The sequence below is a fragment of the Limanda limanda genome, chromosome 3 (assembly GCF_963576545.1).
Source record: "Limanda limanda chromosome 3, fLimLim1.1, whole genome shotgun sequence".
In the NCBI taxonomy this organism is placed as follows: domain Eukaryota; kingdom Metazoa; phylum Chordata; class Actinopteri; order Pleuronectiformes; family Pleuronectidae; genus Limanda; species Limanda limanda.
This window is the reverse complement of record NC_083638.1, coordinates 12,674,429-12,701,333: the sequence shown is the minus strand read 5'-3', so window position 1 is coordinate 12,701,333 and position 26,905 is coordinate 12,674,429. Positions and strand designations below refer to the sequence as shown.

At 42.1% G+C, this 26,905-nt stretch overlaps 1 protein-coding gene across 1 annotated transcript in view; it reads left to right on the top strand.

Annotated features, from left to right (window-relative positions):
• The first annotated feature begins 1,090 nt into the window (after window positions 1-1,090).
• LOC132998513 (transcription initiation factor TFIID subunit 4-like) overlaps window positions 1,091-26,905 on the top strand; it is a 92,474-nt gene continuing 66,659 nt past the window's right edge. The window contains exons 1-9 of the mRNA XM_061068198.1: window positions 1,091-2,523; window positions 4,911-5,071; window positions 12,759-12,902; window positions 14,499-14,651; window positions 15,328-15,450; window positions 15,923-16,012; window positions 17,126-17,335; window positions 23,639-23,714; window positions 25,463-25,577. Of these exons, the coding sequence (XP_060924181.1) occupies window positions 1,104-2,523; window positions 4,911-5,071; window positions 12,759-12,902; window positions 14,499-14,651; window positions 15,328-15,450; window positions 15,923-16,012; window positions 17,126-17,335; window positions 23,639-23,714; window positions 25,463-25,577 (2,492 nt within the window). The 5' untranslated portion in view covers window positions 1,091-1,103. The remainder of the gene's footprint in view (window positions 2,524-4,910; window positions 5,072-12,758; window positions 12,903-14,498; window positions 14,652-15,327; window positions 15,451-15,922; window positions 16,013-17,125; window positions 17,336-23,638; window positions 23,715-25,462; window positions 25,578-26,905) is intronic.

Below are 26,905 nucleotides of genomic sequence, written 5' to 3'. Positions count from 1 at the left end.
TTTTTTTCAAAATGACCCAATGAATCAACTGGCCATCTGAGCAGTGGATCAAATCTTCGCACGTTATGATACTACAAAGTGGATAATACATGCTAATATGTAAAAACATTAACATAAAAAACCCCATTATGACCTATTAGGGGACTTAGGGGAATATAGCTGGTAATTATATAATAAAATGTCACCATATATTGATGCAAACATCTCCCTCCCACTATTTTCTTGCATGTACATATTTATTATAATTGTTTGCACCTTTGTAGATGATACATGTAGATAATACATTTTTTCGACCCATCTTTATTTTCAGTTTATTTCATGGACGTTTGTAATTTCAAGAACCTCCGCCAGATTCACTGTATTTTGAAAGAATTGTCTTCTAATTTAGACTCTTTGAAAATAAATAAGATTTCCTTCACATTTTATTTAATTACCTTTTATAGAAATTTAACTTTTGAATTGTCTTACTTATGATTGTTGTGTCTGTATATTTAGATTTAATTAAATTTTATTTTACTCTGTTGTCTGATATGTTTGATGTGTTGTGCATGTAAAAAAATATGTGAAAAATTAGATATATAAACACAATGTGTCCAACAATTTGAACATCATTGTTTTTTATCTATAAACTCTGAAACGCTGACCTCTAACACATTAGATAGATAGATAGATAGATAGATAGATAGATAGATAGATAGATTACTTTATTCATCCCCAAAGGGAAATTAAGTTGTCATAGCAGCCGGTATATTTGAATACAAAAAAGTACAATACAATAGAATAAAATAAAAAAATATTGAGGTAGAAAGAATAAAAACAGAAACACAAGATAAATAGGTAGATAAGGTGCAGTGGCAAGATGATGGTAATAGTACTGATGATATGATGGTAATGTTATTGTTAGACAGTATATAAAAGTTTGGGGTGATTATGAAATAACATGGTTATTACACTAGTATTAGATGTTGATTCAATTAAATTGAATCAAAACAACCCGCCCCTCCTCATCTAATGACGTCACGGTCATTCCCACAATGCCTAGTAACACGCAGGCGCACTGTAAAAAATAAAAAATAAAATAAGAAGGCTATCTGTGATCAGAGATGGCGGGCGCCTCCGACCCGCTGGAAGAGATGCTCTTTTCCGAGGTGGACGAGAAGGCGGTGAGCGACCTGGTGGGCTCGCTGGAGTCGCAGCTCACCGGCCACACGAAGCCCGCGGCCGAGAGGGACCAGAGCCGAGGCGCTGGCTCCGAGACCCCCGCGAACCATCTCTTAGGAGAACCGCCACCAGCTCCAGCGGGCACCACAACACCGGAGCAACAACAACAAGGACGGCGTGATAAACCCGAGGTGCTCCCGGAGATCAACTCCAAAGACCCGGGTCCGGATACGAGTGTCCCGGCCGTTTCTCCGGGCTGCTCCCCGTCGGTCCGCGGGTCCTCCACCGCCGACCCAGCGGGCAGCAGTGCCCCTCGATCCCATGGAGCATCCATCACAACACTGACGGCTCCTGGCGTGTCAACTTCGGCGTCTCCGCCCGCCAGCATCAGCACCACCACCACCACCACCACCTCCCCGGCCACCACCCCCGGCTCCACGGGCTCCCCGGGCTCAGGCGAGCCGTCCACGGAAGCCAGCCCGCCGAGGAAGCGCTTCAGCACGCCGCGGAGGAGCGCCGCGGCTCGGATCAAGAGTTTCAACGGCGCCGCTGTGACGACGAGGCGGAGCAGCAACCCGGGGGGTGGAGACACCGTCAGCCCGGTGGATTCAAGTCCACCGAACCCCTCCACCCGGCCGCTGACAGCCGCGATCAACACCTCCACTTTCACGGTGTCCAACGCCAGCATGCCCGAGGGTCGCACCGCTATAGCCCTGGACCGGGGGACGCCCACCATCGCCCTGCACAGACTCCCCAGTCACATCGTGGCCAGCATCTCCCAGAACGGAAACGGGACCAGTGTCTCTGCCCTGGTCCAGCAGGACAGCCGTGTAGGAGCCGTCCCCAGCCCGGCTGCACAGGAGAACCACTGCAAACCCATCCCAGACCCTGGGGCTTCCAAAGCAGACGAGTGTCAGTCCAAAATTGTAATGTCAAGCCAGCCTGTGAGTGTGAACTCTGTAACAAACTCCGTTCCCTCTGCACCTGCTGTTGTCACGCCAACAGCAACAACAACAACAACAACAACCACCTCCACCACCACAGCAGCAGATACAACCACCACCACAGGGACCCAGGGGCCTCTGAGCTCTGCCACAGCCCCTGCTTGTGTCACAGGGGTGGCCACCAGTTCTGCATGTGGCACTGGTCAGACTCCACCAGTGACCACCCCCACCACAGTTTGCATGGTTAGACCCACTGCCCCCTCGCCTGCACCTGCACCTGCTGTGGCCCCCACAACACAGTGTCAACCCCGTCCTGGACTCACAGCGCCCCAGAGGATTGTAGCCCCCCAGCTGATTGTCAGACCACCTCAGCAGCAGACGACCATTCAGCTGCCCCCCGGGTTTACCATCCCACCGGGTAAGGTTTGCAGGAGGCGCAGGCGTGCAGGAACAAGGAGCTGGTGTTAGAACATCAACTGTGGCACCGTAGTTGTCAGACCTGCCTGTCTTCAGTGTGATGGCTGTGTGTGTTTGTTTGAATGACACACTGGTGTCTGACGTCTGTGTGGATGTGCCAGGCAAACGTTCCCTTCTCCAAGTTATCCTGGTGCCTGCTCCTGAGGTGAAATAAGGCCTCTTGATATATGCATTTATTCAAAGTAGCTTTACTGGGAGTTTCACCATGGGTGGTCCCAGGGAGAATCAAACCCTTCACCCAGCAGTGTTGGTGCTGTGATGTATCAACTGAGCTGCACAAAGTCTAAAACTCACAGCAAGCATGCTTGACAGCCCCAGAACATGACAGGACGCCACATACTCAATAACAAAAATGACAAAACCTACACGAAGTTCCCAAAAAAACAGTGTGAAATGGAATTTAGTTTTACATTTTTTTTAGAAACGGATGCTGAACTCATTGACTGCAGGAAACAAACTGTAATGTGTCCATGCTGTCACTTTTAGCTCAATGATTTTAAAGGACACCTCATACTACCAAGAAAGTGCACATATACAAGCAGGCAGTTAGAAGCATTTTCATCTGCACTCAGCATAGTTTGTTGAATGTCACCAAAGTTGCAGACATGTGTGCTATTCTGAATAAGAGTAATAAAAAGAATCCTCTCCTTAGCCAGGTACAAAACATGTAGAGTGTTAATGTGTTTTTACAGCAGTAGAAACACATTAACCAGAGGAGTGCAAAGGTCCGGCAAGGCTGAGCAACCTCACACATGATTGTCTTGTTCTTATTTTAGAATTATAAAAGAAATAGGAAATGGTCTGATATCTGAAATGAGTTATTCGTCATAAAACATAGTAAAAAAGTTTTGCACAATCCTGCAAAAGAATAAAATAAACCACCCGACACACCAATAGGGTCAAAACATCACTTCCCTAGTGGAGGAGGAGATGTGCACCTGTTGTACATAAAGATATTTAACTATGTACCATGAGGAGCATGACGTGCCAGTAGTTGAGGGGGGCAGATTTATTACTGAAATCACTGTATTTCTCGGCACATTTAGATTTATATATAGTTCCAAGTCAATGAAGTGTATCAAAGTTCTTTAAACATTTATGGTTGACCAAATAAAGCACTGGAACGGTATTTTTTCTATTTTTTTCTCAGGGTGGGGATTTTTCATGCAGTCATGAGCCATACGCTGCATCCTTTGGGTATCCTATTTTTAACTGCCATATTTGCCACAAAGCTTATATTCCTTCATGCAGTTCAAATTACAGGAAATAAATGTGGACAGTGGTCACAAAGATTTGTGTGCTCACCTACACACTTTCTTCTGATTAATTTCACATCAGGAATGACTGTTCAGTCAGAAAGTCAAGACAATTGTCAGGATGTGCTATGAGTCTTTCTACTGACCTTACTCATGTCTTTTTCCCTTCCTGTAAAGATTAAAAAATGTGTAATAAAACTTTCTGTTAGGATCCTATAAGAGCTATTTCACAAATGGCGCTGTCGTCACTTCGATTGGAGCCTTTTAGAAAGAGCAAGGACCCTGAGTATCGTGTCTCTACTTCATTATTTCAGCTTCGATCAAATGTCTGAACCTCAGACTGATTTCTCTACAGTTGTCTGACTTGCAACAAGGTCCTGTTCCTCTCTTGGGGGGGTTAATATTATGTAATCAAATTTGAGCACTTTTTTAGTTCAATTGAATAAGCCATGATACATGCCCTGGTAGATGTTTTATATGTACGTAAAAGTATCGAGTATTTTTTCACATTTTAAATGCAGAGACCATGAAAAAAAGCCATGATTCAAGTCCAGTTTGCCTGATTCTAAAAAGAATATCACACATGAAGTATGTTATATATCACAATGCCTGAGCGTGTGATCTCACACCTTAAACCATGGCCTCCCACAACAAATAAAACCCCTCAGATTGTTGTTTTGTCGTCAGTTTAACTCGTGGTTCGGTGTGTTTCACTTATGGATAAAATGTGGGTTTTCTGTGGTTAACTGCAGTTTATTATTTCCTGATGTACAGATTTAAAACTGTGGTTACATGTGTGTCTAGGAATGATTGAGGTGTTGTAGAACTATTGTAACAGATCCTTTCCAACCAGTCAGATGTATGCAGGCCAGGGCCCAACATCAGTCACCATCCATTTCCAATGCACAGAACATGCCCGGATGAAGAGTTTCTAGTTGGCGTTTTCCATTCTAACTTGTCAGTTTAAAATGGTCAAACCTGCCTTATGAAGAGGATTTTTCTGTGAGAGATACTCGAGTTTAAGCCATATCCAAAACAGCTAATGAATGTTATGTTCCCTGTTGTTGTTCAGGAATGGTGTTGGTGCGCACAGAGCTGGGCCAGCTGGTCATGGTTCCTCAGCAGGCTTTGGCTCAAGCTCAGGCTCAAGCTCAGGCCCAGGCCCAGAACAACATCTCTCCTCGACCTGCGACCCCCACCACGGGAGCATCCTTCAGAGTCACGACTCCACAGGTGAGACTCACACGGTGGCCTTAACCTGCAGATTGACATTAGCATGACTGTTACACACAGTAATCCTGCTCATATAATGTTTCTGTACAGCTAGACAAAGACAGGATGAAGGATTTGTGGTATTTAAATATCTACAGAATCTGGTTGTGTTTCATGGTATGCCTGGATTTTGCATGTATTATATTTTACAGAATAACTGGTTGTGTTTAATTTAAGTTTCCAAGCACAATAGAAGATGGATCTTCCAATTTGTCTGTGTATGTGCACATCACACAAAGGGCTTTATTTCTCAATCATTCCTTTGCAGAGATTTAATCAGGATCAGAATTGGCTTTATTGGCCAAGTATGTGTACCCACAAGGAATTTGACAGTATACTTACATAGGAATAGACATACAGCCAAAGGGATGAGGACAACAAATAATGGAACAAATAAGTTGTATAATAATAATAAAATAATGCTATAAAAACTGTTAAATCATGGTGGTGGATGGTCTGGACTTTACTGAACAATAGCATGTGAAAAGTAATAAGGAGAATATATATTTGGAATACCTTAAACGTATACACCATGAGAGTATAAAACAAATCATCTGGTTCTTGATGTTGTAAAGATTACAAGTTTCCCAAAGAAAAGGTAGTGATTCACATGTTGGATGCTACCGTCTTCTTTGCATGTTATGTAAATGAGATCTTACCTTATTTTCCCTTATTTTTTACAGTAAGAAATCTCTGGCTGGACAGCAACATTTGTAAAAAAAATTTGACATTGTTTCCGAGATCAGTCTGTTGCCCAGGCCCCTGCTTAAAGCATCAAAATGATTATTTGATATCAATTTCATATCAACATTTGTTAATTCCACACATTTTATATGCAGCACAAACTTCGGGGACAGGAGCCTGTTTGACAGAGCACTTAGAAGTTTTATGAAGCCGTTGGAATTTAATGAAAGACACAGGTCAGCGCAGATCCTGAGGACTGGCTGAAGGGATGTGGGACAGACTTATGAAACCACTAATATTTATGCCACCTCTCTTTGTCTAGCCACTAGGAAACCTTGAAATGAAGGGGGTGTCTTTTAAGAGGCATCTCTCACACTCCTAGTTTCCCTCCTCTGCAGTTATATGCTCTGTTCCTAAATATAGAGTCAGATACATTTTATATCTATGATTTAGTTACTCTGTCTGTACAGCGTCTATAGCTCTATCTCCTGACAATAAGGTCTTGGGCTCTTATGTGGAGTCCTTCAAAAAGACACTGGCTTTAAATCGAAGTTGGACAGTTGTGGTAGCTCACTGCTCCTTAATATATAGACTACATGCATTTCTCCATATGTATTAATAACATGTTACTGTGTTGAGAACCTGTAACTTACAGACATCTGTAAATGTGTAAGGCGGTTTGGATGTCGAATAGTTTGGTAAGTTTAGTGACGATAACTTTTTTCTTGAAGCCCCAAGTAAAAGAATAATTACCATGTCCAGATGTTGCTGCAAGAGATTTCTGCTGATCCAATAGTGAATGTCAGACAGGGAAAGAGGCATACAGCTATGTATCTTCAGCATGACAGTGAAAAGAGACTTTCTGCTGCTAAATCAAGTGGCCCAGAAGGAGCATGTATGAGAAACAGCATCACTCAGAAAACAAGACTGTTGTGGGACAGGAGGCTATATTTCAGGTAGAGTCAGTTTGCAGCTCAACAGAGAAAGTTAGATCACACAGATAAGACTGTGAACAGCTCCTGGTGCTGAAATGAGATGTAATCACACACCAGAAGAATAACAGGTGAAAAAGTACATCTCTTAAAATGAACTAGGGCTGGATGATATGGCTTAAAAAATAATTTTAAGATGAAAATATATATTTCAATTCTGTCAATATCAACAATTACAAGAATAAAGGTCACATTATTATTTCTTCTAAATTTAGAGACAGATTTTTGTTCCTGAGTAAAGCTTGTGCTTTTAAACTCTTCTTTATGAGCAGAGAATGACAGACACCTACACATTTGACACGTCCTCACTATGCATGCACAATTCAGTAATCATTTAATCAATATATACATTGGACTTTTGTTAAATTGCCATGATGAAAACAATATTACGTTAATTATTTACATTATTATTGCCCAGCCCTAATTTATCAATACAACAGATTTTGTTAATCAATATTAATAAATCAAAATAGGTTTGTTTTAGTATATGAGAGTGAGATTACATTATTTTATAGCGGCAAAGTTTTGCTCTTGCTTTGCAATATGAGATGCATCTGTCTTTTGGAACAATTTCACAGCTTTCAAATTGCAATGTGGCAAATTTTTTCCCAAGTCGAATGAAAAAGAAAGTAATTATAGATACACAATCTTTTGTCTCCAATGCACCTGTAAACCAGTGCTGGTCCCAACAGCCCACTGTTCTACACCAGTGACAAGCACATCAGCTTTTAAGGCTACTCCTGTCGGTCATGACCCTTTGGTAAGATGCTGCTCTTAGAACGGGACATCCCCCACTGAGGAATCACTGCCCTGTGTGAGCTCAGTGCAGAAGGTGGGTTTTTACAACAAAATATTCTACTTAAATACAACAAAACTTAGTGCAGTGAAATGTCTTAGCACATGTTACTTTCTCAATTCACAAGTAGTTTCGGGCATCTCGTTATAGAAATGACGTAGAAGTTTCCAGCTCTTGTCATTAATAGATCTGGCAGTCGAGAGGGCTTTAGCCTCGGACCCCCTTGTTTGTGGAAATCATGACTGTGAGTTTATGTATGATACAGCACACTATATATATTTTTAATTGTGCTTCAGAAAAATAACCAGACTGATGAAACTGAAGAAATCTGATCTGATCAACTGGATTTGTACAGTGTATGTATGTTGGGCATGCACAACCCCATTATAACGAAAAGCTTAGTTTTAGACCCTAATTGGGATGTGATTGATATGTTTAACTGTGTAATTATAACAAATGAATAGTCTTGATTATTTTATGTATAGATTAAACTGAGATTAATAGGTGAATTAGTGTCTCAGGGCCTTTTAATGACTCCATGGGGCACTCTCATCAAAATTTAACGAGCTACTGAAACATTAATTGGAATTTACTTATTATCACCTGTGGATACATCCGTCATGGTAAATGTGAGCGGGTGCTGATGGTCCTAGGTCCCACACCTTAATTGATTTAGATAATAAGACTACCAGACAGGTGCCCCCCCCCCATAGTTTCTCTTTTAGTAACTGAAAGGGTGTTGACATTAGAGTGCAAGAGGAACACTTACAAACTAAACCTTCCAACACACTCACTGTCTCCCTTATTGATCTCAGAGCCTCCACTGCAGACATATCAGCAGGGTTCAAAAGTTCAGCATTGGTATTGTCGCAGAAGGCACGTTACAGTAATAGAAGTCATACAATCTCAGGTGCATGTGAGGATTGCATTATGAAGTATAGTAACAGGGAGCTTGAGTGTAAAAGTGTCAGTGTGAACATTGTGCAGTTGATGAATGAAAAACACTGAATAAAATTGTATTTTTCAGCAAAGTGGTCAAAATGTACGTCAGCGTGTTAGTTTTACAAAAAAACTCAAGACTTTGAGAATAATGTACCGTTGGGAGACCAACTTTTTCAATTACCAATCTCGCTGTACCTTGACACACAAAGATGTAACCAATGACAACCTCACAGTCGACCTCTACCAAACATTTCCTGCTCCACAAAAGAGGCAATTTGCCCAAAGTCTGTGAGCATTTGTCCGGATACTTATGATTATGTGATGCTTATGATACAGAAGTACAACTTCAAAAGATCCTTCATATTAATGTAGGCGACAGGTGGATCTTCTGATGTTCTCCACTTACTTGGCAGTTAACCCCGACATTCATATTCGACTCATACTGGCGTCATTCACACCATATTTTTAGCCTGAATGTCCTCTGATATCCTCCTCTGGAACCGCGGTCACGTTCCCAGGCACACAAGCTCTCACCCAAGGGCTTGTTAGCATCACTACTTCCGGTAGTGGACATTTAGGCTAAAAACGTGTTGTAAATGACGCTGAATTTTGAGTTTTAATCAAGAAGTTAACCAGAAGTGGAAAGCAAATAAATAAATATATAAAATCCTGTTTACAATATTAAGAATTAGGATTCGGCGATGTTATTCTGTTCCCATCAGTGGGACAGGCGAGAATATGTCAGGTCAAGATGCAGCTATTGATTATTTTATCAATTGATTAATTTCTTGACTAATTCAATTTTTTGTCCATAAATGTCGTAAAGAAAGCCCATTGCAATTTCCCAAAGACCAAACCAAAACATATTCACCTCATAATAACAGAAGGCAAAGAAAAACAGGACATAATCAGGCTTATGCATAAATCTTGGAAAGTTAAGTATTAAAGAGATGGTAGACTATTTACCGAATAAATAATAAAAATCGAAGTTACAGAAAAAGCACACAACTCTCACTCAAAATCCCAATTCCCAGTGTTTTGAAAGGCCAAGAGTGACCTTGGAGAAAGTCTGCTATAGACTTTCAATTACTGTCATGTCATCTTCTACAGTGATCATTCACAAAGTATCATGTTCTTGTGTGGAAAATACACATATTTTAGTTGAATTTCCTATGCAAACATCTCAAGATAAGTCAGATAATTTATTAAAACTTCAGCTCATGCTTAAGGAAAGGAGAACACAAAGTTTCTGCTCATAAGTAATATTATTCAAGCTGCTTGTGAACAACACTTAGTCATGTGCTCAGAATATGGAATGTAAAAAAACCCTGTAATAGCTTGAGACAGAGGCCTGTTATTCATTCAAAGCTTTCAAACGTTAACTTCTGTCAGCACAAATGTTTGATCTGGAGTTTGAAGTAAGAAAGTGAAGAAGCGCCCGTTTGTCTTATCACTTACTGCAATGACAAATGACTGACACTAGAGGGCAGCATTCACTGTCTTTTTCAATTTGGCCAGACTTTAGCTCTGTATTATATAAACTGTCATATCTATTAGAAGCTGTAATTGTGAATGTACAAAGAGTAGAAGAGCTGAGTTAATGTGAAATAAAATATCTAGATTTTATGATATATATCCAATTACAGCCTACATAAAGGTATAATATATGACACTGTGTGATGAATGAGTGTGTATCGTCATCTAGTAAACATGATATGATAGTTTTCATACCCTGTTAGTAGTAGTAGTAGTAGTAATAGTAGTTAGCAGTAATACTATCTGCTATGTAATACTGCTTTTCAGATCCAAGATCAAGCTTTTGTTATTGAAGGAATTCAGTTTTTCTTTGAGTTACTTTGATTCTCCCATAGTATAAAAACTCGGGTTTAAATGTTACCAGTCTGGTTCTCAGACAGTCCATAGTCGGTCAGACTCCACTGCAGCCCACCAGCTTCCCTGATCCCAGTCCCCACCAGTTACACAACAACGTCCCCCCCCCCCCCCCCCCCGCAGCGCTCAAAGCCAGACAACCTGTTTCCATCCTGATATGAACCCCTCTCAAAAGAGACTCGCAGATTGTCATCGCCTTCTCACAAGTCACGCTGATGACAAATTAGCGAGCTGCGGCGTTGCCTTCTCGACAGGAAAAGCAGTAGCAGGGAAATGAAAGGGAATGGTGTTTATTCCCAGAGCTCAACCCCTCTGTCGGCCTGTCACTCTTCCCATGAGCCTGAGGGGAGAAGCGGAAGGCATCCTGAGCTTCCTTCCTTCCATACCTGTTAAATCATTCATCATCCAACTGCCTGATTATTTAAAAAAGCTAACAAGGCTTTGGTTCGTCAGTGTGTTTGTGTGCGTTTGTCTGTGTGTGTGCGTGAGAGGGTGAGGAAGGCATGGCTGGCGGTGGGATGCACCCCGTGGCTCTTACCCCCCCCATTACCCCCTCCACCCTCATCGCTTATAGACCCACATCCTCCCAACTCCTGAGTGCAGAGCAACATTCTTTTTGATTCTACAAAACTTTTGGAGGAGGGGGGGGAGCTCCCTCCCTCCGTCTTTTTCTTTTCTTATTTTTTGTCTCATTGCCTCCATCTGGTAGGGTTGTGTGTCTGTCTGTGTGTTTTCCATTTGTGAAAATTTTCATGTGCGTGTGAGAGTTTTCTTGGCTTGTCTGTGAATAGAAGGCTCAATGCCAGAGGTCGGGGTAGAGCTCCTCTTGGTTTGTCTTGGCCAATAGACGGGATACCAGCCAGGAAGTATGTATCTGTGTGTGCGTGAGTGGGTGTGTGTGTGTGTGTGTGTGTGTGTGTGTGTGTGTGTGCGAGATGAGACCCTTGGTAACAGTGTGGCTTTGTAGCAGTTGACCCCCCCCATTTGCTCTCTTACCTCTTACTGTACATGCTGATACAATAAGTAATGACAACTCTCACTGTCTACCTGACGTTTCAGAGAAAGACAATACTGATTACTATAAGTTTGTGCACAGATTACACCTAACATCTCTGATATGCACACAATAACTATATATTTATACTCAATAAAATGCTAAATTAGGGACTTTATCACCTTAATTCTAATGGTTCAACTAGTCTACAATAAAAAGTTTTTCGACCTTGTAATTTACTGTAATCGATGGGGCTCATTTTACAATACTTCTCATTGCTCCAGTCCAGGCAGCATCAGGAATAATATGTGTATAAATACATACAGTGTATACCGTATATCTGGATAGAAACAAGTCATTTCAGACTATTTATTATGCTTATTTAGTTGTATTATGATGTTTCAATAAAAATGCACACTAGAAAATGGCTTACACACAAACATAAACTTTATTTATCCTGCACAAACTAATCATCCTTTGTTTCTAGTATTTTATAGAAAGCGGTTGTATATGCAGAGACCTTGAATAACATGATAAGAGGCAGTAAAATGATAAGAGGCAGTAAGAGGCAGTAAAATTAAAACAATGTCACAACCCGTGAATGCGTTGCCCTCAGGAGTCGGTGGAGTAACAATCAGTGCATTTTATAGTTGGTCAGTTGACACATTAGAGAATATATATAAGATCATATTCACTCAAGGCATTTTATCAATTAAGTGACTCCCAGAGTTGGCTACACTTTTTAGCCAGTACAGAAGTGGCCAGTTTCACCACTGAACCATATAACCTAATTTATTATATGGTAAAACCTACCCGTTGGATTTGGCCAGAAGTCCAATAGTTTACAGTGATTTCTCCCCCACTGTCTTCCAGCTAATCACGTTTGACACTTTGCAGCCATAGGAAAACAAGTGACAGGGCTTCACCCTCAGTAAAACCCTGGTTGTGACCTCACTCTGCCTCCCATCAGACTCCAGCACAGCTACCGTGACCCACTGCGACTTAACCACACGCCCTGTTTCTCTGTGTCAGCCTTCAACATCACCAACATGCTGCCACATCCTGTCTTCTTTCCTTCTGTCATGACCTTTCCTCATCTCTCTTCAAGGCACGCTTCTCCTCCTTTCTTTCCTGCTCTCTCACTCCCACTCTCCTTTATAGTCTTTTCTCTGCTCATCTCTGAAGCAGACATGGTCTCACCTTTGCTGTTTTTCACTCTTTGTATCCTTGGACATGTTTTGCCATCCTTTATCTCCCCCCCCCCCTTTCTTTGATGGCTTTTTGCTCTCTGTTTTACTGTGCCTTCTTCCTCTCTCTCTCTCTCTCTGTTGCTCTCTCTCTTTCCTGCAGTCTCCTGTGACCTCTCAGACCGCCAGGCAGTGTCCTGTGACCGTGACCAAGGTGGCACCATCTCCCTCTCCCACTCCCTCCAGCCCTGCCTTACAGACCTCCTCCTCTTCCTCTTCTTCCTCCCCTTGTCCTGCGCTCCGCCCAGTGAGAAAATGTTCCTTTAAATGCCAATTTTTTCTGTCTTCTGTCACCGACACCAAACTGGGTGCCACTAAAATGACACCCTCAGTCTTTTTGTTGTGTCAGCAGATTAAATAGGACCTCAATGTGAATACAAAGCTGTTGCGACTTAAAATTCTTGAATGTCACGTCTCACCTGCAGCACATGAAGGTGAAATCATGATTTATGATTGTTATGTCATTAATTACCTTTTTAACTATATAATCTGATTTTAAAGATAAAATAGTGAACAGTCATAAGATATAATATGAAACGATTCTTCATTAACATGTCTAAAAACAACTGGACGTATGCTATATATTTTGTTGACTTGTTTTCAACGATGTTCGAACCCAGAGTACATTGCAAACGCAACGGATCCAAACGACCCAAGAAGATTATGGGACAAGAAATGGTGGAGACAACAACTCCCATGATCCTTCACTGCTTTACAAAGTCATCAAATTGAGTCGTTCGTTATTGTTTCGGTTGAGAGATCCTGCACGGCCAAAGTTACAAACTGTTTCATACTGTAGTCTAATTAAAGACATTGATGTTCAGTAACTTGCAGAGAAAAAAGGGCATAATAAAAATCCTGATTCCTGAATCCTGACCGTTGAAAACAAGAAGGGCTGCTGACTATACATTAGAAAATCATGTCCAGGTAGACTGACACTGCTGTTTATGATATTTTAACTTGAACTTAAATTAAAGCTCTGCTGGCTCATAGTCAGATCCAGTATCTCCTATCAAGACAATATGTATTCAGATTTCATTGACGAACAGTTGAGTCGCTCCACAGATTTAATATCCCTGCTTGTATTTGTTTGGGTGGGGAAGCAGTGAGCCTTGCTATACAGAAAGCATCTGCTATACTGTGTACATTTTGAAGAGGATTACTGTGGGTGTGCTTTACACACACTAGCCAGGCAGCCGTTCAGTGCAGATTAATATATATATATCTATATATTTGGAACCACACAACACAGCACTGTGGACGTACATGCTGCCTCACGCCCTCCATCCATATGGGGCTTGATGTATCCTCTGTGCGTTGTGGGTGCGCTCACACCTGTATTTAGAACTGTCAACTTCACGATCGGTCACGTAAGATGTATTTTATGAATTGTGTGAACAGGCCCTGGGAGATTTGGTAAGAGGTCATGAGGGCTTCACAGTGAGAGACTGCTGTTGGCACCTCTTCTCTTGAGCAAAATTTATATTTTGGATGTGAGATATTTTCTTGTCATTCATTCCCTAAAATATTATCATGATAAAAATAGACAATATGTAGCTAATGTTTAGAATTAACGGTGTCAAACCTCCATAGTTAGGTGGAAGTTTCCCTTGTCAGGTAAGATGATTCTTCAGTAAAAGCTTTGATGGCCTCCTGTCTTTCTCAGCCTCCAGCTTGTCACCACCTCCCCTTCCTCCTCCTCATCTGTTTAGCGATGTCCACTGAAGTCAGGACACCAGATGTGACAGGAGCGCTGTGGCGCCTGCCTCCTGTTCTCTGTGGCCTAGCTGCGAGCGAGGCGTCACGTCCTGTTTATCTCCCTGTCTCTTCTTTGCTCTTGCAGAAGGCCCCCTTGGCACCGGCCAATGCTGTGACGGCTCCGCAGCGGACCCCCGTGGTTATGGCCCCCCAGGCCCCGGCCCAGGCTGCCTCTCAGCCAGTGCAGCCTCCGCAGACGGGCATCGCAGCACCCCCCGGAGCTTCTCTCTTGTCCCAGGTCGGTTCGCTCTCCCCCGACCGCCCACGCTTCACCCTCAAGGGCACGGGCACTGTCACAGCTGCCAGCGAGCGGTTTGTGTCATAAGCTCAGCCCTGGACCCACAGCCTCACCGCCGCACACAGCTGGACATGGACAAAGAGTCTCTCACATGCCCACACACGTTTGCATTCATACATTCACGTGCTTAGCAACCAAAGGACAGACAGACGCAAGCGTAAAAGCACAGATTTAGGGACGTAGAGATACAGGTATAGATACAGGTATAGATACAGGTATAATGCACAGAGACATACAGAAAAAACAAGAAATCTCATACGGGCTACAGTTTGATGCCACCGGCTGTTTGGATGGAAAGGTGCCATGTCTCATTTGGCTACAGAGATCACAGCATGACAAGAATGACAAGTGATAACTATGCACTGATTTGTGATTGATGATTTTCTGCAAAATAATTTCATTCTTTAAATATTTTCACTTTTAAGTAAGTGTCAAGTATTCCTTGAGAAAATGCAAGACTAATACAAGCCACTCTGATTCCTACATCATGGCAAAATAAAATCCTTTGTTTACATCATAAATACAGTAGCATCTCACTGTGGAAGTTGTCATAGCCACTTTTAAAAAGTGTTTGGATAGGAGGTAAATCAATTAAATTGTTTCCGTTTTCTGACAGGAAATGCAAGAGAACGTAAAGAAGTGTAAGAATTTCCTGGCCACACTAATCAAACTGGCATCTCACAACTCTCCGTCCCCTGCGACTTCCAAGAACGTCAAGTCCCTGGTTCAGGACCTGCTGGTGAGCTTCACAAACCAACACTCACACAAACAAACACTGTTCAGATACCTGTTGACAGAATGGAGTTGTGCTATTGTTTGTGAAAAAGTTTGAGAAAAACTGTTTTTATAAGACAGCATTTCTGGATCTTCTGAATGACGTGTTTCTTCTTATTCTTAGCTTTTTATGCACTTTGAAATATTCCCACAAGTAAGTCTAATTTGTCCCTCTAATAGTGTATTGCACTACATTTTTTAAACCTCTAGATGGCAGCATGCAACTCTCTCCAAAACTCTCCCTTTTTGTGTCATGAATTTTCATCACAGAGTTATTATTGATGACTGGTGCCAGGATGAGAGTTGACTTGCTGATCATCGCCTCCGGTGATGGGATTTCATCTTTCTGTGTCTAGCTCACCATGGTTTACTTCACTTAACTTTCTGGCTCTCTTTTGTAAAGTGGTGTTTACGCTTTACCCTTCTTCACCTGACAGGACGCTAAGATTGAACCAGAAGAATTCACCAGCAGGCTGCAGACAGAGCTCAAGTCGTCTCCGCAGCCGTACCTGGTGCCATTTCTAAAGGTGGGGTCCCTGTTGGAAATCTTCTTTTTTAAACTTCCCTCTGTATCAAATGTGATACTGCTTCCTAAGGTAACTGAATGTTATGTTGAGTCTTGAAAACACCCTACCTAACAATATAACCTACGCCTGCCTTATATCGTCTGAATCAAGGCCTTATTGTCTGATTACTGAACCCATAAAATAAGGCTGGACGATATGACTTAAAATCAATATCATGGTTATTTCAAAAATGTACCTAGATAACGATTAATCAACGATTCATTTATTAAAATGTGTAAACGTGTGTTTCGAAAAAATGACGGTTAATTGCCCAAGCCTACCCTGAGCTACCTTCTACATTGACCCCTGAAATACTCATAGCCTATCCTGGCTGCTTAAGCTCCTCTCAAGTATTTTACCGGTTCCCTAAAGTCGTCCTGTCCCTGGCACCAGAGCCAGTGATGGCAAGGCCTGACAGCAGAATGATACACACAAACACACACACACACACACACACACACACACACACACACACACACACACACACACACACACACACACACACACACACACACACACACACACACACACACACACACACACACACTCACACACACACACACACACACACACACACACACTCACACACCCCTCTGGTGTGACTTCTGACTTCTGTGTGTGACAGTGCCCCCCCCAGCAGTCTCTGTCACTAGCCAGCAGGTTTCTTCAGCAAACTGTGATGAGTGTCACATCAAGGCGCCCGACCGCCCGACTCGACCACAAACACATGTTGTCATGCAATGTTAGTTCGCTTGCGTCAAAAAATCGGTCTGAAATATATGAAGCAACAACCTCTCATCAGGTCAGCCGTGGGGCATGTGTGTTTATACACATGATTATCCTGAGATAAAATCAATTCTTTTACTAAAATTGGATGAATCACTTTGGAACAGGTATCGTCACTTGTCTCAGCAGGTGTTTCCTCAGCCGTGTGCAGCCATGCTTTTGTGATGACATTATTAAGCCAGTGACCACAGCACTATTTGTTTTTGCAGCTGTGTATTTGTTTTTTTCTCATGCATATCTATTTGGTTCTGTGACTACAAACTCTGGCCTCTATCTGCCTGTCAACAGAAGAGCCTCCCGGCCTTGAGGCTGTCTTTGCTGAGTAGTCAGCAGACCCCGACCCAGCCCTTGCAGCAGGGAGTCAAACCAGCACCCTGTGGGGTCCCCCCTGCCATTGTGAGTGGGCCAGCTGTCCGCATACGCCACCCCAACAGCGTCAGCACCACCACGGGTGCCAGCGCGCTGCCCGCCGGGACCCTCGGACATGCAGCTGCCATGGTATGTATGGAGCGACCAGCTGGAACTGCAGACTCAGTTATCACTAGGGTTGCAAAATTCCGGGAATATTCAAAGTTGGAAACTTTCCATGGGAATTAACGGGAATATACGGGAATTAACGGGAATAAACGGGAATAAACGGGAATATACGGGAATTAACGGGAATTACCAGGAATAAACTGGAAATGTTGTGGGTTATTTATACTAACTGTATTTACCTTGTCATACACGGACATAAATATAAACATTTTGTTTTGTCATAGGCTGATTTGAGCCCTGAGGAAACTTTGGGCACTTGACTATATGCTTCTGCATCGTTGTGTCATTCTTTACATAGGTCTTTGCACAGTATTTTCAAAGGTACACAGCCTTTCCTTCTACATTGGATGGGGTGAAATGTCTCCACACATGAGATAGTGCACGTGGCATTGTTCTGTAGAATAAGATGAGAAAAAAGTTTGTAAAAAAACGCTAATGCAATGCCAGAGATATAAGTAGTTAGCCAAACAATTGGAATCGTCTGTAAACATATTTTACAATTGATGGATAAATGAATGGAAATAGGCTAGATGAACAGATGAACAATCCTCAATCAGCATGCTAATATATTTTCCCCAGTAATATCATGGAAACTTACCTGACTAGTCCTGCACACTACAGTAGGCCTCAGTAGCCCTTCTGTAGAGTGAAGGATGCTGGGAATTATCTGTGCATGTGATGGAAGAATGCACAGTGGAGGGTTGAAACTCAACGTGCAGTGTGTGCTGCATTCCATACATTTTTATTGCTCAGCGTTTAATTTGCGTATTTTTTATTTTTTTTTAAATTCCCAAAATTCCCGAGCTAAACTTCCCATGGAAAGTTTCCGGAAAGTGTCCGGAAATTTACCGGAAACTTTCCGCCCCTTTGCAACCCTAGTTATCACACAAATTGTATTTACAGTTTGTATTTAAACCTACTTTAAATATTTTTTTAATCCAGAATAAGTGCTGTTTTCAAAAAATATAAACATACAGATGTAAATCTCTAGATATGTCACTTTGCTCTACTGTTATCAGATACTTGTTATTTACACAGAGATGTGTATGTAAGGTGAGGATTAGCGAGTTCGAGCTAAACTGGGCATGTAACATATGTGAGTGTGAAGTTTGAGATGCAGTATATCGCAAAAATGTTAAAGTGACTGTATGAATCAATCAAATCAAGTTTATTTATAAATCACATTTAAAAACAAAAAATACAAAATAATTTAGCGAAGAGAAGATAAAAAACATCAAAAAATGGTAAGGAAGAAAAAACTAAAATCCACTGGCCGGACTGGTCAGTCAGATTCCACCAGCTCTCTCCCAGCCAGCCTGTGCTTGTTCAACTGTAGTTGGGGACTGGTGTGTGTCTGTGTGTGTGTGTGTGTGTGTGTGTGTGTGTGTGTGTGTGTGTGTGACGTATCTTACACAAGGCTGAGTTATCAGGCTTGAGAGTGTCACTGTGCCATGGCTGGGAGTCACACAGCTCACAGACTCTCTGAGGAAACTCACTTGGTTTACCCCTCAAAAAGGACAAAAAGCTTTAGGGGACACTTAGGACTGAAAAACATGTGCAGTCATCTGATTGAGATTATTAAGATTCAACCTGGACAGATCTCCATGCAGACACAGGAGCAAAACGCAGAGTCCACATAGACTCATGGTTCGTCTTCAGAAACAAAAAGACTTTAATGAGACACAGACAAACCTTGGAGATGCTCAGTGTCCTGTGCTACTGGTGTGTGACATCACTGATCAGAACAGATGTTGGTCAAACACTTGGATGATAAATATTTACTACTGCTTGTACTTTGACAGCTGATTAGAAAAATCTGACCGAGGAACTTTACTGGCTCTGATAGACACGACACTACATCACACAACATTACACTACACTACACCACACTATGCTAAACTACACCACACTACACCACACCACACTACACTATGCTACACTACACCACACTACACTTCACCACACTACACAACATTACACTACATTACACCACACTACATCACACAACATTACACTACACCACACTACACCACACCAAACTACACTATGCTACACTACACCACACTACACCATTCAACATTACACTACACTACACTACACTACACTTCACTACACTACACAACACCACACAACATAACACTACACTACACCACACTACATCACACAACATTACACTACACTACACTACAGTACACCACACTACACTATGCTACACTACACCACACTACACCATACAACATTACACTACACTACACCACATTACACTACACCACACTACACCACACTAAACCATACAACATTTCACTACACTACACACACTAAACCATACAACATTTCACTACACTACACCACACTACACCATACAACATTACACTACACTACACCACATTACACTACACCACACTACACCACACCACACCACACTACACTATGCTACACTACACCACACTACACCATACAACAGTACACTACACTACACCACACTACACTTCACCACACTACACAACACAACACAACACAACACAACACTACACTATGCTACACTACACCACACTACACCATACAACATTACACTACACTACACAACACTACACTACACTTCACCACACTACACAACACAACACCACACAACATTACACTACACTACACCACACTACATCACACAACATTACACTACACTACACTACAATACAGTACACCACACTACACTACATGTAGACTATGGCTAAGTATGATTAATAAAAATATCATCGTAATTACAAAGTTCACACACTGTTATCAAGCCCTTATGACAGAGAAATGTAATTGGGTCTTGATATTTAAAAGTTTACCTTCAACTTTATCATAAATATCTATAAAGCATGTTACTTAACTTTTCTAATTTGATATATATATGTTCTTATACAAAACAAAAGTGAAGAAAAAAAAACTTTCTTGTAATGGAAATGTAGTTTGCTGTCTTGGTTGATGCTCCAATGCTTCCAGCGAGAACATTTAAAATACTTCCACACACATTGTTTCATGGTTTCAAATCCATATCCTCTACTTTAAAAAGACACTAATTGAATTCCATGTCATCTGCCCTTCATATTCTTGACATGCAAGTTCAAATAGTACATGTGATCACATATGGGTTGTAAACTAGCATCAGTGTGGACATACAGATGAAGTAAAGATAGATGACCTGCAGGGTTCAGCACTAGACACTCAGCAGCCTCCCTGAGCTCACAGCTGGGTCACGTCACTGTGTGTGTGTGTGTGTGTGTGTGTGTGTGTGTGTGTGTGTGTGTGTGTGTGTGTGTGTGTGTGCATGTGACCACACATACACTGCACAGGCGTGGGTCAAGTGAGGTCAGACTGTGGTCTGGTGGAGGCAGAGGGGTGGGCGAGCTCGGTTTTGCGCCTCCTTACATCTCTCCCTCTCTGTTTTTCTTTCTCACTCAATTATTCCTTTCTAGCCTTTTTTCTTCCCCTTGCTCTCCCCCTTTTCTCTCCTTTCCCCCCTCCTCTGCTCTCTCTCCATCTCTTTCCAACAGTTTCTCCCACTGTATCTAACCCAGCACACGCTCTCATCTCATCTCATCTCCCTCCCCTCCTCCCTCCCTCTATCTGTTAACTGTTAAAGGGTGAAGCGAGGTAACTAGGTCAGCCCCGGGTCAATTTTAAAGCAATGTGGCGGCCGCAGTCTATGTCCAGAACATGCCTCAGGTCTCTCTCACTCTCTCTAACTCCATCTCTCTCTCTCGTTCTGTCTCACGCACACACACGCACACACGCACACGCACACACAAACGTGAATACAAGACCAACATAAGCTATCACACAAAACATTAGTAAATGATCGCCCCTGGCACATCAACAGTTTGAAACCAGACATCTAGTTGAATTAGGCAAAAGAATCTGCTCTTACCACAGTAGCAGAAGTAAAGAAAATGTTGAGTTATATTATTGAAGCTTCTGCTGTAATAACACTTTCCACTGTTGCATTTGGATTTGTATTATATTATATCCACTGGTATATGAGACACCATGAATTTAAGGTAACCGCAGTTCATTTTAGTCTGTTGTTAGACTACGTTTTCAAACAGTAAAAAGTTGAGAATAAAATAAAAATGAAATTTGAAATATACATTTTCATTTTAAAAGTTATATTATGAAGAATAGATATGTCTTCATTTAGTACAACGTTTCGGGTCAACGACTAAATATATGTTATCATGAAACTGGACGTTAAAAGTCCTCAGGCTAAATGATACATGGGATGAATAGACTTGATGATAAATCAGTGAATGAATGGTGTGTAATAACTAGGCCACACCACCACAGAGCAGTGCATGCTGCAATGTAACAATGTGTATACTATAAATGTAAAATTTTTATTGTATAATTACAGTTATTTGTATATGAAGAGGTAACAATTATATTTTTATAGCAAGAACAAAAGTCATTAAGTGCTTTACACACAAAAACTAAACGAAACAAAAACAAGAGTAGAGTGGAACTCAGCGGAGTACGTACCTCTACCCAACAGGAGACACACAAATGTTTCAGTTTGTTTATGTTTAACACGACATCAGCCTCTTGTGTTTCAATTTTAATTTCATGAATTTTCGCAGACTTCTTCAGATGCTTGGTCCATAAACTGTATATAAAGACGAACAACATAACAAATATTAGTCTCTTCAAAATCAGATTTTCTTTACCAAGATCCATGAATTATTTTATGAAAAATATAATAAAAATGTTTAAGATCCGTCCTCTGATCTGGCTCTGCACCAAAATTGATCGGCTTCTTCTCTAACTCAAACCACATCCTTCCACCAAGTTTTGATCGGTCCAGTAGTTTTTATGTAATCCTGCTGAATAACAGACAAAGGAAAAAACAAACACAGAGAAAAACAGAACCTTCTAGGTGCAGGTAACGTTATCCACACAAAGCAAAATATAAACAGATACAACCTAATAGCTAAAATACATAAGTTAAATGTAATAGCATTTATACACATTTGTGTCAACATGTTTGTTTCATAAATCTTGACATATACACAATACATACCTGTACATATATACTATACTTTCAATAGGCAGAGAGGAGTGGCAGCAGCTTCTCCTCTCGCACCCTGGTATTTTTTGGGAAAACCGAGTAATGACTTTACAGCACGAGCAAACACCACTTTACTCAGAATGAACGTGCTCTTTTGAGTTCCATTAAAAAAGCAGCCTTCCTTTTTGAACATCACGCACACTCGCACAGTCTCACCAGTGTGTAACGAATGTTTGCAATCATTCAAAACATGTTTGCTGTGCTTAAGAAAACACCTTGCATTTAATTTCACTCCACTGATTAATGTTTAAAAGCAGGAAAACATTACATGCAGTGGGTTTCACATGCTTTCCCATTTACCCCCTGATTCCCAAATCGTCCCCCCCCCCTTTCTGTTAAATGTGTCGCCGGCTGGCCACAGGTGCTAGCTATCTCTGCCTGTGCAGAATGTGTTCCCCCCCCCCCTCTCCTTTCCATTCTCACAGGCCCCTGAAGTGGATCTCTGGGAAAAATGGCCTCTGTCTTTTTTTTCAGTGGCTTGAACAGTAATATAGCATGTGTCAGGGAATGGAAAACAAGGCTGAAAAATATGCAGCAAGAAGCAAACTGGTAGGAATGGATGGCTGAGCCCGAGGCCCGGCCCATAGCTGCTACCAAGGAAGGAAGTGACTCTAATAGCCCAGCGCGGCCCCTCACCCCCCTCTGCTCCTTCTTCTACTTCTTCTTCTTCAACTAAACTACTTTTCCACTGCGATCTTGACTTCTTATTGCCTTTGTCTTATCTGGGAAATGCACACAAATGTAGGTCACACGTAGTGACAGACATCCATCCTCCTCGTGCAATTAAATTGATAGTACAGTTTGCAGTGATCGCCAGTGTAGAATTCATCATCCCTGATTCATTCTGCATCTACTTCTCCCATCTCTCCTATGTTAAAGTAGAATAAAAATATATGCCCACTGTTAAAACTCAAGTGGCTTTTGACCAGCGTGTCCTTGGATCTCTAAGTGGGTTCAATAGTTAGGTTTTCCTTGAACAATTTCCCTTGAAGATTGTGTGAAGAAAAAATGGAGCAGTTGTCGACCACGCGCGCAATTTCGTTCTTTCTAATCTGCGCTCTCATTTTTCGAACTGTTTCATCTTTTGAAAAGCTATAGCAAAGTACATAATCTCTGTTTTCTGTTTATTTATTTATTTGTTTATTTCCTCGCTTCCTCAGGGAATCAAGACAGCGGGCGCTGTCGGTGGCCAGGTGCGGATGCCTGTGGTGATCACACAGTCTGTCAGAGCACAAGGTAGGACATCTGCAGGCCCTTTCCAGCCACTTTTGATTGAATCACCCGAAGTCACTCACACGTACACTATTTGCCATTTTTGTTTTCGGCGTTCGTTTTTTTTTTCTTATCGTACAAAAACGTAATGCGTTCAGTCAAGGACAAAAAAGACCAAGCAAAGACTTCTGTACATGTTTTTGGAAAGTTTGAGCTTCAGTCCTCTGACTCACGCTTCTCTTTGGTTTCTGGCCTGCCCGTTTTCTTTTACATTTCTCATTGAGGCTGCGTTCCTAGCAGAGATGTCAAAAGTATTCACATTCATTACTCAAGTAGAAGTATAGATACTAGGGTTTAAAAGGACTTCTGTAGAAGTTGAAGTATCAACGCTTTTTACTTAAGTAAAAGTGTAAAAGTACAGGTTTCAAAACTACTTAAAGTAAAAACGTTAAAGTAATTTTTTTCCCATTAAGGACAAACTCTTAAGCCGCGTCTCAGGGGCCTATAGTGCACTACACCACCTCCTCCAAAAAAAACATTTTTCTAAAAGCCATTATGACTATAATGTTATATTAAACTGTTATGTTGAAGAATGTGGGATGCTGCGAGGACGGTGGCACACGCCTCATCCGTTGCGTGCGCCACATTATGTGTGTTTTTGAACGATGACAAACCTGAATGAAAACAAGCCAAAATGAAATAGGAGTAACAAGGCTATTTTTAAAATGTAAGGAGTAGAAAGTACAGATATTTGCGTGAAAATGTAAGGAGTAGAAGTAAAAAGTCGTCTGAAAAATAAATACTCCAGTAAAGTATAGATACCCAAAATTTCTACTTAAGTAAGGTAACGGAGTATTTGTACTTGGTTACTTGACACCTCTGGTTCCTAGTCAGGTTTTTCAATGTTTTCAAACTCGGCTTGATGTTCTGGTTGAATAAAAAGCCGGCGATAAAGGTTAAACAGAAGATAACTATTAGCACAGCTCTAGATGTCCTCTCAGTCGGCTGTATGATGTGTAAACAGGCAGCAGCCACAAAGAGAACAGGTGTTTTTGTCTCTGTCGGGTTATAAAGCCTTCTCAAACATTTGTGCTGCTGCTTACTCACACTGATTCACAAACACTCATCCCACAGAAGCCCACAAATATCGCCCCCAACACCAACCGGGCGTAACACTCCCCTAAGAGAGCTGTGTGCTCTCAGGTGGTGTGTGTGTCTGTGTGTGTGTGCAATATGTTTGCACCTGTTTGTGGATGTGCGTGCACGCTTGTGTGCATGTGTGTGTGCGATCGGAGGTGCATACAAATTTGATCTTCCCCCCATCCCCAAGATTGCCTGCAGTGAAGAATCTGTAGGTTGTTTTATGCCCATAAATTGGAATGCGGGGATAGTTCTAAAAATACTTTTCTTTGCCTCTTGGCGAGGAACATGCCTGTTAAAATCAAGTTTAAATTCACTCTGGCAGTCCTTGTGCCTCTCTGGAAAACGTGTCTCGGAGCAGGATGCGGTTTAGGAGTGTAAGGAGAGCCGGTGAAGCGCAGTGATATTGACAGAGCGACGCTCTCCGCATCAACCTGGGGAGAGCGACAGTACTGCTCCCCCCCCCCCACCCCCCTCAATCTACGCCTGCGAGAAAGACAGAGATGGTCGAAGGTAGTCGTTAGACAGGAGGATATTTGACACTGATAGAAGGGGACGTTTCAATGATAACATTACTCCCTTCCTGTTTTGCTTAGTGTTTTATTTCTTGTTTTTGTATCTGTTCTTATCAGGCACAATGGGGAAGGGAGTCGTCATCCAAGCAGGGAGAAGTCCCATGGGCTTGGCCGCTCAGATCTCTGGGAATCAGAAAAACAGGCTCAACGACCCCGGAGGAGGCTCTTTCAGGTACAACTCCACTCGCCAGGAGACCCAGCGACACAGTAGCTGTTGTTCCCTGCAGCCATCACATGGGGGCAGCATTTCACTAAGATGCCTCGGCATGACTACAGGCTACACTCTCAGCTAAGGCTGTGAGTGTTTATCCCAGTTGCCTGCCCAGCCACCTGGCCGCCTGCCTGCCTGCCCGGCTGGTTGATCGGTGGTCCTCTCTCTCTCCGTGCCCACCACATAGCAACACACTGCCAGCCAATAGATCTCCCTCAGCATCGCCCTCCTTGTGTCAGTGTCACAACTCATGGACAGGATTAGAAATGAGCTAAATCTTAATTTAGCAATAAGTTAATTGTGTCCAGATGGCTGGAATTTCTGGATGTGGTTCTGAAAATACCTTTCAGTGAAGTCAAACATACGGTCTTTAGCCCGCAGCTTCGCTTTCTGTCTTTCTTTCTCTCTCGCTCTGGTCTTGTCTCTGTTTCAGCCGGGCTTTTGTCTAAAAACATAAAAGGTTCATCGCCCACATGATGGCCTTTGTGGTCCATGTTAGTATGAGTCTTTATGTATTTATGTGTGTGTGTGTGCAACATTTACATACTTGTATGTAAGTATAATGTTTACAAGTGTATGTAAGCGTCTCTCCTCCTCTGTGTTTGTGTCCCTGCTTGGATGCACATGGACATACAGTATGTGTATATGATCCTGTCTAAGATTATTTGTGTGTTTATGGAATCTGTGTGTTTGTGTGTACGTGTGTGTGTCTGAACTGCTCATGCACTGACAGGAGCTGGGGTTTAGGATTGCCCCGGTATGACCGGGCTGGGGTAGGAAGAGTCTGGGTCACATGGGCCAACGGGTTCATGGTAATGGCTCCCATCTCCTGAGGGGAAAGGCAGCGCCCGGGGCTCTGATTGATAAACCGATAAATCTTTAGCTGCGTTGGTAATTAAGCTGTCAGGCTCGCTTGTTACTGACGACCTTTTCCCCCCTGCGGTGATCACAGTGGCCCTCCACATACACACTAAAGCACTGGTTTCAATATAAGTCCAATAACGCACAGCAGCACTGTCACAGAAGGCCCTGACATTTTGTTGCATTTTTGTCCCCGTCTGTCCAGGTCAAGTTAACCTGTTCTGCACTGAGCACCATGTTTTCCTGCATCCACGTTTTTTGTCACTTCCACAACTAAAGTTTTAAGTCAAATGAGATGTCGATGAACCTGACATAGATTTTAATGTTTAATGAGAGATGGATCTGTGTGAAGATTTATTTTCACTCATTGTTAAACATTACCGCTATAAAAATGATGGCGTTTTATTCCTGGTATGTGCTGCAAACCC